This window comes from Lolium perenne, unplaced genomic scaffold (genome assembly GCF_019359855.2).
Source record: "Lolium perenne isolate Kyuss_39 unplaced genomic scaffold, Kyuss_2.0 unplaced21, whole genome shotgun sequence".
In the NCBI taxonomy this organism is placed as follows: domain Eukaryota; kingdom Viridiplantae; phylum Streptophyta; class Magnoliopsida; order Poales; family Poaceae; genus Lolium; species Lolium perenne.
Window position 1 is genome coordinate 1 of NW_027248979.1, and position 15,787 is coordinate 15,787.

Below are 15,787 nucleotides of genomic sequence, written 5' to 3' on the forward strand. Positions count from 1 at the left end.
AATTGACGAAACCCACGAAAACCTTCCAGAGCCGCCGCCATCGCGAAGCCAAGATCTGGGGGACAGGATCTCTGTTCCGGCACCCTGCCGGAGCGGGGAAGTGCCCCCGGAAGGCTTCTCCATCGACACCGCTGCCATCTCCACCGCCATCTTCATCACCGCTGCTGCTCCCATGAGGAGGGAGTAGTTCTCCATCGAGGCTCGGGGCTGTACCGGTAGCTATGTGGTTAATCTCTCTCCTATGTACCTCAATACAATGATCTCATGAGCTGCTTTACATGATTGAGATTCATCTGAGTTTTGTATCACTACTATCTATGTGCTACTCTAGTGATGTGTTATTAAAGTAGTTCTATTCCTCCTGCACGTGTGTAAAGGTGACAGTGTGTGCACCGTGTTAGTACTTGGTTTATGCTATGATCATGATCTCTTGTAGATTATGGAGTTAACTATTGCTATGATATTATTGATGTGATCTATTCCTCCTACATATGCATGAAGGTGACAGTGTGCATGCTATGCTAGTACTCGGTTTAGTCTGTTGATCTATCTTACACTTAAGGTTACTTAAACATGAGCATTATTGTGGAGCTTGTTAACTCCGGCATTGAGGGTTCGTGTAATCCTACGCAATGTGTTCATCATCCAACAAAAGTGTAGAGTATGCATTTATCTATTCTGTTATGTGATCAATGTTGAGAGTGTCCACTAGTGAAAGTGTAATCCCTAGGCCTTGTTCCTAAATACTGCTGCGTTACTACTGCTTGTTTTACTTTTTCATGGTTACTACTGCTGCAATACCACCACCATCAACTACACGCCCGCAAGCTATTTTCTGGCACCGTTGCTACTGCTCATATATATTCATACCACCTGTATTTCACTATCTCTTCGCCGAACTAGTGCACCTATTTGGTGTGTTGGGGACACAAGAGACTTCTTGCTTTGTGGTTGCAGGGTTGCATGAGAGGGATATCTTTGACCTCTTCCTCCCTGAGTTCGATAAACCTTGGGTATCCACTTAAGGGAAACTTGCTGCTGTTCTACAAACCTCTGCTCTTGGAGGCCCAACACTGTCTACAGGAAAGGAGGGGGAACGTAGACATCACCTCTACGCACTCCGTGGGAGCTCTGGGACGGGGGGAAGGGTGGTGTGGAGTGAAGAGGAAGGTGCTGTGAGGAAGAGAGGGAGGCTGCTGGGTGGCTTTTATAGCCGGGCGGAGGGCATCGGGTGGTGCGTGGGTGGTGGCTTCAGCCAATGGAGGGACGAAGGGTGACGTCATGGGCGGTGGGGGAGTGACGTAGGGGTGGGGGACGTCAGCAGAGGGGGCTGCAGGCGCGGGAGAGGGGAGGAGATCGAGCGGGAGGGGTTCTGAGCGCGTGGGTTTTCTTCTCTCGGGCATCGATAGGGTTTTGGCACAGAGGATGTGGGTTGCTGGTGCTGGGCTCGTTGGAGGGAGAGGGAAAGGTCCAGGGTTCGTCCCTGGGCTGGGCCTTAGGGTTGGAGGGCGCACAAGATAGAGGGGGATGCAGGGAGACTTGGCCCCGGTCATGTGCAAGAAGGAAAAGAGAGAAGGGGGGAAAAGAGAGGGGTGAATGGTGATGGTCTCAACTTGGCATTTGAGAGACACAAAGGTATGGGAAGGAGAAGGTGCATGGTGGTGTTGAACAAGTCCCCCATGTGCAAGACAAGGATTTCAACAAGATTTGCAAAGTTGGAAATTTTCAATTCAAAGGGAGAGAGGGTGGTTGATGGTGTTGAAGAAAGGTGTTGGTCCAAAATTTGGTGTGGACAGATTTTGAATGAGCTCAATTGAAAAGGAGAAGGGAGAAAAGATATTAATGATTTGAAATTATCAAAAGACCATGTTGGTCCAACAAGGTTTGGAATTTTTAAGACAAGGTGAGGGGGAGATGGTGGTGATGTACCCAAATTTTATAGATAAAGTGAGAAGGAGTAGAGGTGAAGCAAAGGAACATTATTGAAGTAGATCAAGCTACTTTTGCTAGATGAGGTCTAAGGAAAGATGATATAGAGAAGGTTATCAACATGGTTAGGCCAAGTTGAATTTTCTTGAAGAGATAGGTATACCCATGGAGATTGATTTGTTAGACAAAAAGTAATTTTCCAAGGTCAAGACTATATGGAGATGGTGGTGATGTACCCAAATTTTATAGATAAAGTGAGAAGGAGTAGAGGTGAAGCAAAGGAACATTATTGAAGTAGATCAAGCTACTTTTGCTAGATGAGCTCTAAGGAAAGATGATATAGAGAAGGTTATCAACATGGTTAGGCCAAGTTGAATTTTCTTGAAGAGATAGGTATACCCATGGAGATTGATTTGTTAGATAAAAAGTAATTTTCCAAGGTCAAGACTATATGGAGGTGTGATCTTGATTGATGGATATGTGAGATGTCTTAATGGCAAAGGCAATGCCATGGGTATTTGATCACAGATTCAAATACCATTTAATTTGTTGTCTATGGCTTTGATTTTATTATTATTTAGATTAAACAGTTAGGCTTTCTTGAAATATTAGAAAAAGAGGAGAGAGTTTTAGAAGAGTAGAATAATCCATGGAGGAAATAGGAAATATGGATCATTCCATTTTATTTGAAGGAACCAAAACTACAAATAAAAGTTTTCACAAGATTTTAGAGTCACATAGGGTAAGCCATTTGGTAAATACTTTGGATTAAAACATAATATCTTTAGAAACCATTTTGTGATATTATGACCTAAGTGATCATAGCCCAATTTCAAAGAAAAGGTTTTTGGCAAGATCTTTTGAATTAGGAATTTTGAGACATAGACAAAACAAAACAAAACAAAAGAGGGTTTGAGGTTTAGGTAAAAAGGCTCAATTATTTTTAAATAGAATATACTAAGGTAATACAAGAGTGGCCATAGCTTCTCTATTTTTCTCGAGACTAGAAATTGTGTGTTGAGGTACTTTATGGGAAAACACCAAGTATAGGGTTTATGAAAGGAAAAGAATGTTTCAGGGTCACACATGTGTTTTATTTAGTGAGTTGTTAAGTTGTTTTAACACTAGAGGTGTTGCTCTATGGGTAGCTCAAGTCAAAGCTCAACAAAAAGAACAAGACAATTCATCATAACAAACAGATCAAGGCAATTCATCCAATTAGTTTATAGGAAAAGTTTTTGTTCCCCCTAATTTTTGCACTAAGGACAATTAAACAAGGTTGCAAAAGTTGGGGTGTTACACCTATGATGAGGAGGGAGTAGTTCTCCCCCGAGGCTGAGGGCTCTACCGGTAGCTATGTGGTTCATCTCTCTCTCCCATGTGATCTTTGTGTGATCATGAGCTTTGTATCACTATTAATCTATGTGCTACTCTAGTGATGTTATTAAAGTATTCTATTCCTCCTCCATGATGTAATGTTGACAGTGTGTGCATCATGTAGTACTTGGCGTAGGTTATGATTGTAATCTCTTGTAGATTATGAAGTTAACTATTACTATGATAGTATTGATGCGATCTATTCCCCCTTTCATAGCTATTGTTGATAGTGTGTATGCTATGTTAGTACTCGGTCTAAATTGCAACGGTCTATTATGCACTCTAGAGGTTACTTAAATATGAACTCCGGATGTTGTGGAGCTTGTTTACTCCGGCTTGAGGTGTGCTTTTATAGCCCTACACAATGAATGGTGTTTGTTATCCAACAAGAGAGTGTAGAGTATCTTTATTTTATTATGTGATCATTGTTGAGAGTGTCCACTTGTGAAAGTGGGATCCCTACGCCTTGTTTCCAAATAAGAATCACCGTTTATTTAATGTTCTATTACATGTTTGCTTGCTGCCATTTATATTTCAGATTGCAATTACTACTTACAATCATCCATATTACTTGTATTTCACTATCTCTTCGCCGAACTAGTGCACCTATACATCTGACAAGTGTATTAGGTGTGTTGGGGACACAAGAGACTTCTTGTATCGTAATTGCAGGGTTGCTTGAGAGGGATATCTTTGACCTCTGCCTCCCTGAGTTCGATAAACCTTGGGTGATTCACTTAAGGGAAACTTGCTGCTGTTCTACAAACCTCTGCTCTTGGAGGCCCAACACTGTCTACAGGAAAAGAAGCGTGCGTAGACATCAGTTCGCTACTTCAATATTAAGCGGAGCGGGGAAAACCTTAGGCGGATATCCGAAATACTCCGCATATATGTTAGGTGAACATGCATAACTAGCACGTCTCGATATGATGCGAGACGTGATCCGAAAAGGGTGGGTGGATCGAACTAAGGATCTCTTGATCCAGAGCGGGAGAACCAACCAGCTGGGCTAGTGCTTGGATGTTGATAAAGTTGAGGCACGTCTCCTTTTGAAGCAGCTCACAGCGGAGCTCGTGCCATGGCGGAAACTTGCAGGACGAACTCGGGAACGTCGGAGATGAGCGAATCGGGAAGGGCGCGTGGGCGCTGGAGATGCACAACAACGTGGAGGACCTGCAGGGGCGAAGGAGAGGCCGGGGCACCACCAGAAGGTCGTCGGTGTTGAGGGTCTGCGGGTAAAAATGGTCGTCACCATCGGCAGAACAACTGAGAGGGAGAGGGAGTCCGTGGGGAGGGGTAGGAGGATGGGGAGCTCACCAGAATGGTGCAGGTGGGGTCGGGGAAGCCGGAGGTTGTCCAGGGCGACCGGAATCGAAGTTTTTCCCGCCGGAGTTGGAGAAGAATCGGCAAAATAGCGCTTGATTGGAAGCTTCCCGGAGCGATTCCTCGGACCTTGATGTAGAGGACGGCGAGGCGCATCCATCGGTGCCCTCAGAACGACGGGGGACATAGTGGAGCGGCGGCGCCATGGTGAGGTTGGTGGTTGCTGTGGGGTTTTCTCCTGTTTCGTTGCTCACAGAGAAGAGAGGGAGAAAGGGGAGGAGGGAGATCAGGTGGCGCGGTGGTGGAGAGAACCACAGGGCTCTCGCGCCATGTGCGTGTGGTGCTCTAGTCGCTGTCTCGACGAAAAGGAGAAGGGGATAAGCCAAGGGGTACGGGCCAAGGTAGGTGGGCTAGATCTGGGTTGAAAGAAGGAACGGGTTAGATCAGAGAAGAAAGAGAGAGGCCCAGGGAGGGTTTTGTTTTATTTAAAACATCTTTTTCTCTTTTGAAAACTGTTTTGCAAATGATTTGAAATCAAGTCAAACCAAAGTTTGAATTTTGAATATAGAGGTGGAGAGAAACATATAAGTAATGGCTATCATTGCCAACCATATTATAGCAAAATAAAATAGTTTTGTTTTAGGGTTTCTTAAATGAACAGACAAAGGGAGGGTTTATTATATAAACCATATGAGAGGACTTTATAAAATAATTTATTTAGTGAAAACATGGATGATATGATGCATGATGTCATGATGATGCATAAAAGAAAAAGAACAAACAAATCTATTAGGGGTATTATCCGGGGCTGTTACACGTTGCCTGTGGAACAGATGGACCGCTACTATGTTTCTTCCGCTGTGTGTTTTGTAATTGATCATTAGATCAACTATTATTGTAAGACTGGATCATGTGATCCCTTGATGTAAGAAAATTATGGTTTGTAATCAATGATGTTCTGTGATATCAATCTATTATGTCTCGCAAAAATAATATTCCTGGGATTGCGATGTACGGCATAATAGGCATCTGGACTTAAAAATACGGGTGTTGACAGGAGACAATTTTAGTCCCTACCCGAAGCTTTACTTCGACCAGTTACTCGGGGGCTATTGATGTGGGCATTACCCTTCGGGTAACCAATATTATGCTACCTCCTACGGCGCAACCAGGGACCCATAAAGATCATCCACCGACCAAGGAGGATTGATACGTCGGTTCCGAAGAAAGATTCTTGATGAACAAGGCAAGAAGACGAATGACAATGAAAGTTTAGACATAGAACTCTTTGTAATCTAGTCGAACCCGGACAAAAATCTTGGGACCTGGCCTACAATATAAGGGCTAGGAGAGGGTCTGCCGAGGGATGCACAATCACCACAGCCAGATTCACCGCAAGTCTAGAGCTAGGTCATTAGAAATCTTTGCCTCTCGACTAGATCTTAGTCTTAGCCTAAGGCTACCCCATTGTAACCCGATAATTTCGATAATCAAGATCAGACAAGCAGGAAGTAAGAGTTTTACCTCATCGAGAGCCCCGAATCTGGGTAAATCTCTCTCCCTATCTGTTTGGTATCCGATGTCTCGTGTCCACAGTGTGCGCGCCTCGGCGACGAGAAGCCAGCGGCGGTCGAAGCCGTTGGTAGCGCCGCCGTCTGTTTCGCATTGGTCCATGGCAAGGGAGCCGGTGATGGAGCAGATGGAGGAGGGCGATGATTTGCTCGACGAGGAAGAAGCTGTGGCTGGCTGAAATGTGCAGCGAGGAGGCGGCGCGATGGCTTTAAATGGCGTTGAGGGGGCATCGGTGAGCATTAACGCCGACGCTGAAAACGAGAAGGCGCTGGTGAGCATTAACACCGACACCGAAGACGATCAAGCGCTAATGAAGGCGAGCAGTCTTCGACGGGTGCGAAAGGCGAGGAGGAAGATGAGGAGGAAGATGACTACACCGACACTGACGAGCCGGGTTCACAGCCAGGAGACGTTTCCCGCGCCTTCTTCCCGCTTCGTTCCCGCCAACATGTGGCGCGCCGGCGGTCCCGCTAACCTCCTTTTATACTGGGTTCGTACTGGAGCGCTGGATGAAGAGTTGGGCTGCACCAACTGAAAAACTAATTTAAGGGTCGTGGCTGGGCGACGCCGGACCCTTGGAGGACAAGTGGAGATGCTGTTATAAGAGCATCTCTAACAGAGCCCGTAAATCCCGCCGGAACCGAACTTTTCCGGCGGATTTACGGGTTCGGGCTGAAACTGGCGCCGATCAGCGCCCGAAAAATTGGGCCGGCCCGAATTGGAAGTTCAGGGACCCGAACAACTCCCCGCACGACCCCTATTAAAAGGGTTCACGGAGAGGAGTTCGGTTCGCAAACCCTACTCCCCTCCGCCGTCTCCTCTTCCTCCGCCGCCTCCAGTCCCCTGCTCCGACGAGCAATCCACGCGCAGCCAGACACCGCACCTCCACCCTCCGCCGCGCGATGGCCTCCCGTGGAGGTGCTGGCAGCCAACCCGCGGGATTGGGCGGCGGGGACTCGCCGCCGCGTCCGCCCGTATTCCGCACCGAGACGAAGCGGCGGAAATGGGTCCGCTCGGAGGGCGCGCGCAAGCGCAGCGCCCGCCGGTGGACCAATAGGGGGCTCACGCCCCCGGGGAAGCTCGCCAAGTACGCGCTCGGAGGGGAGGGGTCCTCCACCGGCGGTTCGCGACGCCTCCGTTGGTCCGAGTCGTAGGAGGAAGAGGAAGAGTCAGAGAGGAAGAGTCGGAGGAGGAGGAGGAAGAGTCAGAGGAGGAGGCGGAGATGGCTGTCGTCGCGCAGACGGCGGCGACGGTCGTGTCCGCCGAGGACTATGTCCACGACGACGAGGAGGAGGAGGAGGAGGCGGTCGTCGCTCAGGTGGCGGCCGTGTCCGCCGCGGAGGCCTGTCGACGCTGGCGCCGCGAGGAGGCCGACGCCGTCCGACAAGTCGAGGAATACGAGGCGGCGCGCCGTGAAGAACGCGCCCGCCGCTTCCAGCTGGAGATCGTCGAGCTCGACGACGACTAGGAGCTCCAAGCGTCCGCCGCCTCTCCTTCCACGGCCAACACCGCCGCCGTCGCGCGTAGAGGCCGCTGGGCCGATTTTGGGCAAAATTAGATCGCACTGCTGCAGATATTAGCTAATTAAGGTTATTAGATCGAATTATTTAAAGTTTGGTGTTCAATCGGAGCAACAACTGTCGTCTATATGTGTTCATCGATGAATTCTCCCGCGAAATTTCTAATTTCATGTTTTTAGTTCATTTTTACGGTTTCTATTCTGCGCCACTACCAAAAACGGACTAACTCTGGTTTTTGGGAGACTAAATCTTGTTAGAGATGCTCTAATGTGGTGGAACGAACGGCAGTGGAGCGACCGAGGGGGGTAGCGTTCGCCTTACATATATGGGGTCCACATGTCATCGAAGTAATAGTTCCCTAGCTTTGCAGACAGTTGGTGTAATAGAGATTGGACGCGTTGTGGAGTGTTCTTCCTCCTCTTTCTCCGATCTCTCCCCAAACTTGCTAGGTTTTGCGATTTAGATAAAGCAATCGGTGGAGGCAGCAGCGCCGCGCCGCCGCCCGCAGCCAGGGGCCAGCCGCCAGGGCATCACCGCCACCCGCAGCCCTGCAGGTGCGGCCGCATCGCAACTCGCAAGGCCACAACGCACGCGACTGAATTGATCCCTGCTCCTCTCCAGTTTTCTTGCCCAGGTACATTTCTTTCTTCCCGAGTTTTTTGATACTAGCGATTTCATAGCACGGGACGGGGGAATGTTTTTTTTTTCCACTTTTTTTCAAGCTCCGCCACTGCTGGTGCTGCTGGGCTGCCGTGGACTGGCCCCTTCTCCTGTCGGTAAAGGAACCCTAGCTAGCTTGCTTCGGCGGATCGTTCTCATGTCCGTTTCGTTCTAGTAGATCATTCCCTTGCTCTGGAAGTGATCGCAAGATCCATCTTAGTTGAGCCCATACGAGTTGGTGCCAAGGCGCGGGCGCAGATTATTTTCTCTACTCTAATTTTTTTTGGGGTCAAACTGAAGAACCCCATTCCACGCCAAGCCCTCCCCTGCTAATTACTACTAGTGATTAGTAGTAAGTTGTTGCTGTAGATCATAGCCTGTATTTCGAGAATTGCATACAAATGCACTTCTGATGAACTTCACATGAGGTCTAGTCTACTGACCAAATCTAACCTGCAGAGTTCTCTGCTTGCAGGTAGCCGCGTGAGGTTCCTTCCTACTTGCAGCTATGTTGGAAAAGATCGGGCTCCCGCCCAAGCCGTCGATGCGAGGGGCAACCTGGGTGCTGGATGCGTCCAACTGCCAGGGCTGTTCTGCTCAGTTCTCCTTGTTCACTCGCAAGGTAATCTCATGGTTTTAGCATCGCGATGATGATGCCAATCATAATCTACTCCCCTCGCCCTGCCATAATCTTCTAAGCTAGAATATTTAGGTTCCAAAATTTACCGACGATCTTTCTTTGTCATAATGCGTGTCATGCCCATCTCAAATTCAATTGCATTTCATGCAAATCCTCTTCACTTTTGGATCACATGTTCAATGTTCACGTTGCTTGCTATGTTCTAAGAACAATTTTAGAACATGACCGGGCTTAACAATTTTAAAAGGTTTAGCTGTTGTGAGGTTTCGACATGGCTCACAAGGTGGTTGTTCATGCACCATCTTACCCTATCAGTACTTGGTATGAATCGCAGCCCAACGGACCACAACGTGCTTTGAGGCCATTACCTGAGATTGCACAAAGAGTGTGCGTGTGGGTGTGTGTAAATTGACCCAAAATTGCTTTGATGTTATTTACTGTAAATTGATGCCTCTGCCATAATCTAGTAGGGTAGAATTGTTGGGTTTCAAAATTTACTGATGGTTCTGCAATATTTTTTTCTCATATTGCGTGTTATGCCCAGCTAAAATTCAATTGCATTTCATGGAAACCCTCTTCACTTTTGGATCACTTATTCACGTTGCTTGCTATGATCTGAGAACAAGTCTACTGATTACTTGGATCATGGACGAGTTCTCGTTGCACGCTCACCTCTCAACTAAAACTGGGTATTAACAGTTTTATCTGGTTTAATGCGAGCTTTCAACATGTCTTACAAGATGGTTAGATGAGTTGTTGACAACATGATCTCAGCATATTATTACTCAGTTCGGATCATGGGACAACATACCTCAATGTGTTGTACACCTTCGACTATTTCTGTACAGTTGAAAAATGTCATGGTGGATGAGGCCATTACCTGAGATTGCACAAAGAGGGTGGGTGGGTGTGGGGGCTATATATGTTGACTGAAAATTGCTTTGATGTTAGTTTATGCTATGCGGACATACATTCATAAATCCAAAATATTAAACAGAAAGCTAGTTACAAGGCTGATTACCGTATTTTTGCTACAAAATAGGGTTGCTTATAGAGTACCTGTTACTGAGTTATAGAACCTTGCCTGCATATCTTACTAAACTTTCTCAGTTACCTGCAAAATTCACCAGGAAAGGGCAAACACATGAATCCATCAAAACAATTGTTTAATCAATGCTACCATCTGTTGGTCGTTAATAGTTGCAATGTAAGCTGTCTTATGACGGACACACTTATTCCCGCTCAACTCATCCCTTGGCAATAGCAAATCTCTGTGTGGTCGTCACAGGGATAGATGGCTGGTGCTGGTCTCTCATGAAGTTTGGATTCAGTGAGTCGAATAAATAAACTCCCTCCGTCCCTAAAAAGCTGCTCAACTTTGTTAAGATACGGAGATATATGGACATGCTTTAGTTATAGATGCATCTGTATCTAAAAAAGTTGAGCAGACTTTTTTTGAACGGAGGGAGTATGCTGTTTTTTTGTTTCAGTATTAAATGCTTGGATTCACTGTGCTTATAGTTCGTAAATTTGCCATTTGACAAAAAAAAAACTATAGATCTCTTGTAATATTATGGAGATGGTTGGAGGAGCTATGCTAATTTTTGGGCATTTAACATGTAGCATCATTGCCAAAGATGCGGAGGCCTCTTCTGCAGCAGCTGCACCCAAAAGAGGATGGTTTTACGTGGACAGGGCGACTCACCTGTTCGGATTTGTGATCCTTGCAAGAATCTTGAGGAAGCGGCGCGTTATGAGATGAGATATGGGCACAAAAATAGAACCCTGAAAGGTCAGTTTGTTTCCAAGAAGAAGTTATGATTTGGTCAGTACTTGATAGCTGATACACCTTAAAGTGACAAGTCCTGCTAGATTGCAAATTAAAAATCCGATTGTTAGCATGGGATAGAATTGCTTTTGAATTGTGCTATATTTCCAATCAGAGCGCATTTGGGCACTTGTGAACAGTCGAGCTGCTGGGCCAAGCTGTGCAACATTCATGCCCTGTTTGGATTTTTTGTATGAGATGTATATGTACCCGCATTGGTTTAAAACATTGGAAATAATTGACTCAGTAACCAAACAATGTGGCTTGCTTCTTCTTACTGCAAAATAATTAAACACTTCCACAGTATTTGTCCAGTCACATGGAGCTTAAATTATTTTTGGTTAGTGTACTAATTTGACTGTTAGCTACAGTTCTTAATGTAGTGCTGACTTGTCTAACTAGTTACAGACATATTTTGATCTTTATTATGAAAAGCTCTATACTCTGTAGATGTTACAGATGTGAGGTTGTTACTGGCTTGGTTGTTTCATAGTTCTCATTTTAATTTGCTTTTGTTTATTATTTTGTGTATTTCACATATAAACTTAACAATCTCTGAACGAAAACGTCCATGAAGAAATATGCAAATAAGAAAAATGGATTGTGCATGCATAGAATTCAATCTATGATGGACGGTGCACACTTAAAATACCAAACTACCTGTTGGTTCCACCATCAAGTTTTACTCCCAGTTGTAGTAGTATGCAGTTGCCAACTTGAATAGTACACAATTATATATTTCCTTTCCCATTTGTTTTGCTAAAACTACTTAACATGTAAATAATCCTCTGTATGTTCTTTTCACAGCTAACACAAAAACAGCTTCTAAACCAGAGGATGAAATACTTAGCGAACTTCTTGGAGGTGATGGGATGCACAGCCAGTTTTCTCGCAGGGAATCTCTGGGTTCTGAGCTTCCTGGGAAAACCGTAAGCACTGCCAGCTCATCCAGTTCTAGTCCCGGTTCCAGAAAAGCCAGTATGGAGGGGAATGGAGGTGGAAGCCTTTCAACTGAAGCACAAAATTACGAACTCAACAACACTGCATCCATTTTTACTCCGGAAGAACTGCGTCAACAAGCAGTAGAGGAGAAGAACAGGTACAAAACATTGAAGTCAGAAGGAAAACCCGAGGAAGCACTGCGGGCGTTCAAACGTGGTAAAGAGCTTGAGAGGCAAGCGGCAGCACTTGAATTAGAATTGAGAAAGAGCAAAAGAATGGCTACAAAATCTCCTAATGTAAGTGCTGTTATTAGTACCCAGAAGATAAATGATACCGATGACGCTGTAACAAAAAGGGATCCAGCTGGGAAAAGGGTTAGAAAAGAAAAGAGTGATCTTGCCTCTGAACTCAAAGATCTAGGCTGGTCAGATGCAGATCTTCATGATGAAGCAAGGCCAACTGCTATGAGTGTCGAAGGAGAGCTGTCACAGATTCTTAGAGAAGTAGCGCCAAAATCATCAGAGGGCAAGAAAAGTGGCGGTATTGACAAATCTCAGGTTAATGCTCTGAAGAGACAGGCCCTAGTGCTGAAGCGAGAAGGTAAACTTGCCGAAGCAAAGGAAGAACTAAAGAAGGCCAAAATTTTGGAAAGACAACTGGAAGAACAGGAGATTCTAGGCGAAGCAGAAGAGTCTGATGATGATTTGGCTGCAATGATTCATAACATGGACGATGATAACCAGGATGATATACTATTTGACAATTCAAGACTACCTGCTATCAGTTTTGAACAAATTCTGGGTGCTTCAGATGATCTTGCGTTTGATAGCAACTTCGATGTTACAGACGATGATATCAATGACCCAGATATGGCTGCTGCCCTAAGGTCATTTGGTTGGACTGAAGAGGATGACAAACAAACAGAAAGTCATGAACATGTTTCTTCTTTGAATCAAGAAGTACTAAAGGAAGAAGTGCTTGCACTGAAAAGAGAGGCTGTTGCTCACAAGAAGGCTGGTAACATTGCAGAGGCCATGTCATTGCTTAAAAAGGCAAAATTACTTGAGAAGGATCTGGAAAGTGAACGGCCAGAATCAAAGGTCCTTACTCCAGGACAGAAAATTACAGACACTGAAGATATCACTGTCACAGAGATTAGCACGCGTCGTGTATCAGCACCAAAAAGTAAGCTAGCAATCCAGAGGGAACTGCTAGCTCTGAAAAAGAAGGCACTAGCCTTGAGAAGGGATGGGAAGGTCGATGAGGCTGAGGAAGAGTTGAAGAAAGGCGCTATTCTTGAGAAGCAACTCGAAGGGCTTGAAAATTCTTCTAAAAGACCTGTAGCCAACGAAAATATGAACTTTAGTTCAACAGCCCCATATAAGGCTGAACCCCCAAGTCTGGATTTCACCGATGAAAGCTATGAACCTGAGGTGACAGACAATGACATGCAGGATCCAGCATTGCTATCTGTGTTGAAAAATATGGGATGGGAAGACGATGATACTGATTCTGTGAAAGTAACACATAAACCATCGAATCTTTCGCCTGTAGTTGCTAAGAAGCCAAAGAAGAATAAAGGTCAGATCCAGAAGGAATTGCTTGCCATAAAAAGGAAGGCTCTTGCATTTAGGCGGGAAGGGAAGAATACGGAAGCTGAAGAGGAACTGGAGAAGGCGAAGGTCTTGGAGGAGCAACTGTCGGAGATGGAAGAATTGGCTAACTCAGCTGCCAGCCAAAAAGTTGCAGGTCCTGACGAACACCAGACTGCGGAAAATAAATATGATATTCAACATATCCCTCATGTTGATGCTACTGCATCATCACTAAGAAATACATCGAAGGAGGATGTTTCATTGCCAGTGCATGCAGTCGAACTTAAGGCATCAACAGATCCTGTAGCTAGTAGAATCAAACCTCAAACTGAAACTCATGCATCCAGGACAGCTATTGCTGATCTTTCAGGAACTGCAGAAGGATCACGTTCACCTTCTAATGTTCTTGATCATAAGGATCCTTTAAAGGCACCTGGAAGCGACGCACACAGAGATGATATTTTACTCCATAAGAGAAAAGCGGTTGCGTTTAAGAGAGAAGGGAAGTTGGCAGAAGCTAGAGAAGAATTAAAACTAGCTAAACTCTTAGAGAAGCGTCTTGAAGGCGCTCAACAAGATGGTGTGGCTGGTGTGTATGAGTCAGCGACATCAGTTGTGCAACAGAGCAATTCGGTCCAGCAACCTGCTAGTGCAAGTATCCACACTGACGTGTTGGCCCATGCCCCTCCAGCCGGGGATAAGTCAGTTCAGCCTCAGAAAGCAATGTCTAGCCGAGATCGCCTCAGAATCCAACGTGAATCCCTCACTCACAAACGCAATGCCCTCAAGTTGAGGAGAGAAGGAAAGACTGCGGAAGCAGACGCGGAGTTCGAGTTGGCCAAGTCACTAGAGAGCCAACTGGAGGAGGCAGATAGCCAGGGTTCGAGCTCTGCAGGCAAGTCGGCTGAAGCAAGTGACGCATTTGTGGAGGATCTTCTCGATCCTCAGATGATGTCTGCCTTAAAGTCCATTGGCTGGAGCGCAGCTGACCTGTCCACACCGTCTATGAACGCGCAACCTTCTGCGAAAGCAGAAGCAAGGCCAACGGTCACAGTTACAAGCAAGCCTCAGAATGAGAAAAGTCAGCTTGAGGAACAGATCAAGGCTGAGAAACTGAAGGCCCTCGCCTTCAAGCGGGAAGGGAAGCAGGCAGAGGCTCTGGAGGCCCTCCGCTCATCAAAGCGTCTGGAGAAGAAGTTGGCCTCACTTAGCTAATTACTCCCATCATACATTCGTACCTTTCCTACCTCACATTTTTGTTTGGGGAGGCATTCCAGATGATAGTTTTGTACTTTGGTGTAAGGCTGTACTATCTGAGTTAGGGGCAGATGGAGAGGCTTATAACTTGTGAGTCATGAGCAGTTGAGCACTCTTGTATGCGTGTAAATATGTAATAATAACTGAAGGCGTTGTAACATGATTTTTTCAGGATTCAAAAGTAAAGTACATCCATGTAATGGATTGTATATTTTATTTCCGTTTTTACACTGAACTTCAGTTGGTCTATCTGTAAACGGGTGTTGATTTGTCTGGTCTTTTATCATATTTTGACACAAAGCTTAGAAGGAGCGTGTTAAAAGTGAATCATAATCTTGTTGAGAATGCACACTCTTTGTTTATGGGTTTCTATTGACTGCTTTATTTTGTGCTTGTATGCCTGCAGAAAATGGCGCATGCTAGCATGCCTTTTGAGGCATCAGCAGAGACGTGTCAGCCAGCTAATTAATTCTTTTGCTGATATGCCGATTTTTATTGCTGTAGCTCTAATAGGAGCTGCTGTGGGTGGTATGATACTCAAATAATTCTCACAGGCATGATAATATATATATGTGTTGTTGACGAAGACATTTCCTACTGTGCTAATTTTGTTTTTCTCTGTGATCTTACATTGTAGGATTATTAGAACGGCAAAGAAAAGAGGAATTGAAGCGATTGAATAATCAACTTCGTCAGATGAACACCGCTCTTAGAAGATAGGCACAGATTGAATCGTTTGCTCCTGGGCTTATGCGCCAGTAGGGAGAGCAATAGAAATTGAGGTTATTGTTGGTGGTAAATTTAAAGAAGGGGAAGAACTACATGAGGAATCGGGACCTTGATAAGGCAGTAACGGAGTTCAGGAGCTCTGGAGCTTGCCGAAAGCATAGGGGATCGCTTTGAGAAGAAAGCTGCACGGGGATTAGGTTAATTTCTTCCTGCTAGTGACTATCATGCATCATACTTGTTTTGTTCACTGACAAAGAAAGGTACATGAAAATCAGTAATAACCCTCCACCATTCTCTTCCCTCCGTCCCAAAATGTAAGACACACTTTTTCCCCATGGTCTTTGATGCAGACTTTGACCACTAATGTATACTCCCTCCCTTCATGAATATAAGATGATTAGTTTGCCAAAACATC

The 15,787-nt window shown here is 45.4% G+C and overlaps 1 protein-coding gene across 2 annotated transcripts; it reads left to right on the top strand.

The window, feature by feature from the left end:
* The first annotated feature begins 8,070 nt into the window (after window positions 1-8,070).
* LOC127326452 (uncharacterized) lies at window positions 8,071-14,871 on the top strand. Of its 2 annotated transcripts, none has more exons than XM_051353308.2 (4): window positions 8,071-8,355; window positions 8,841-9,003; window positions 10,645-10,813; window positions 11,657-14,871. In XM_051353308.2, the coding sequence occupies exons 2-4, from the start codon at window positions 8,890-8,892 to the stop codon at window positions 14,599-14,601; spliced, it is 3,228 nt and encodes a 1,075-aa protein (XP_051209268.1). In that variant the 5' UTR covers window positions 8,071-8,355; window positions 8,841-8,889; the 3' UTR covers window positions 14,602-14,871. The 2 variants fall into 2 exon arrangements, with proteins under 2 accessions (XP_051209268.1, XP_051209267.1); XM_051353307.2 differs by having other exon boundaries at window positions 8,857-9,003.
* Window positions 14,872-15,787: the final 916 nt, after the last annotated feature.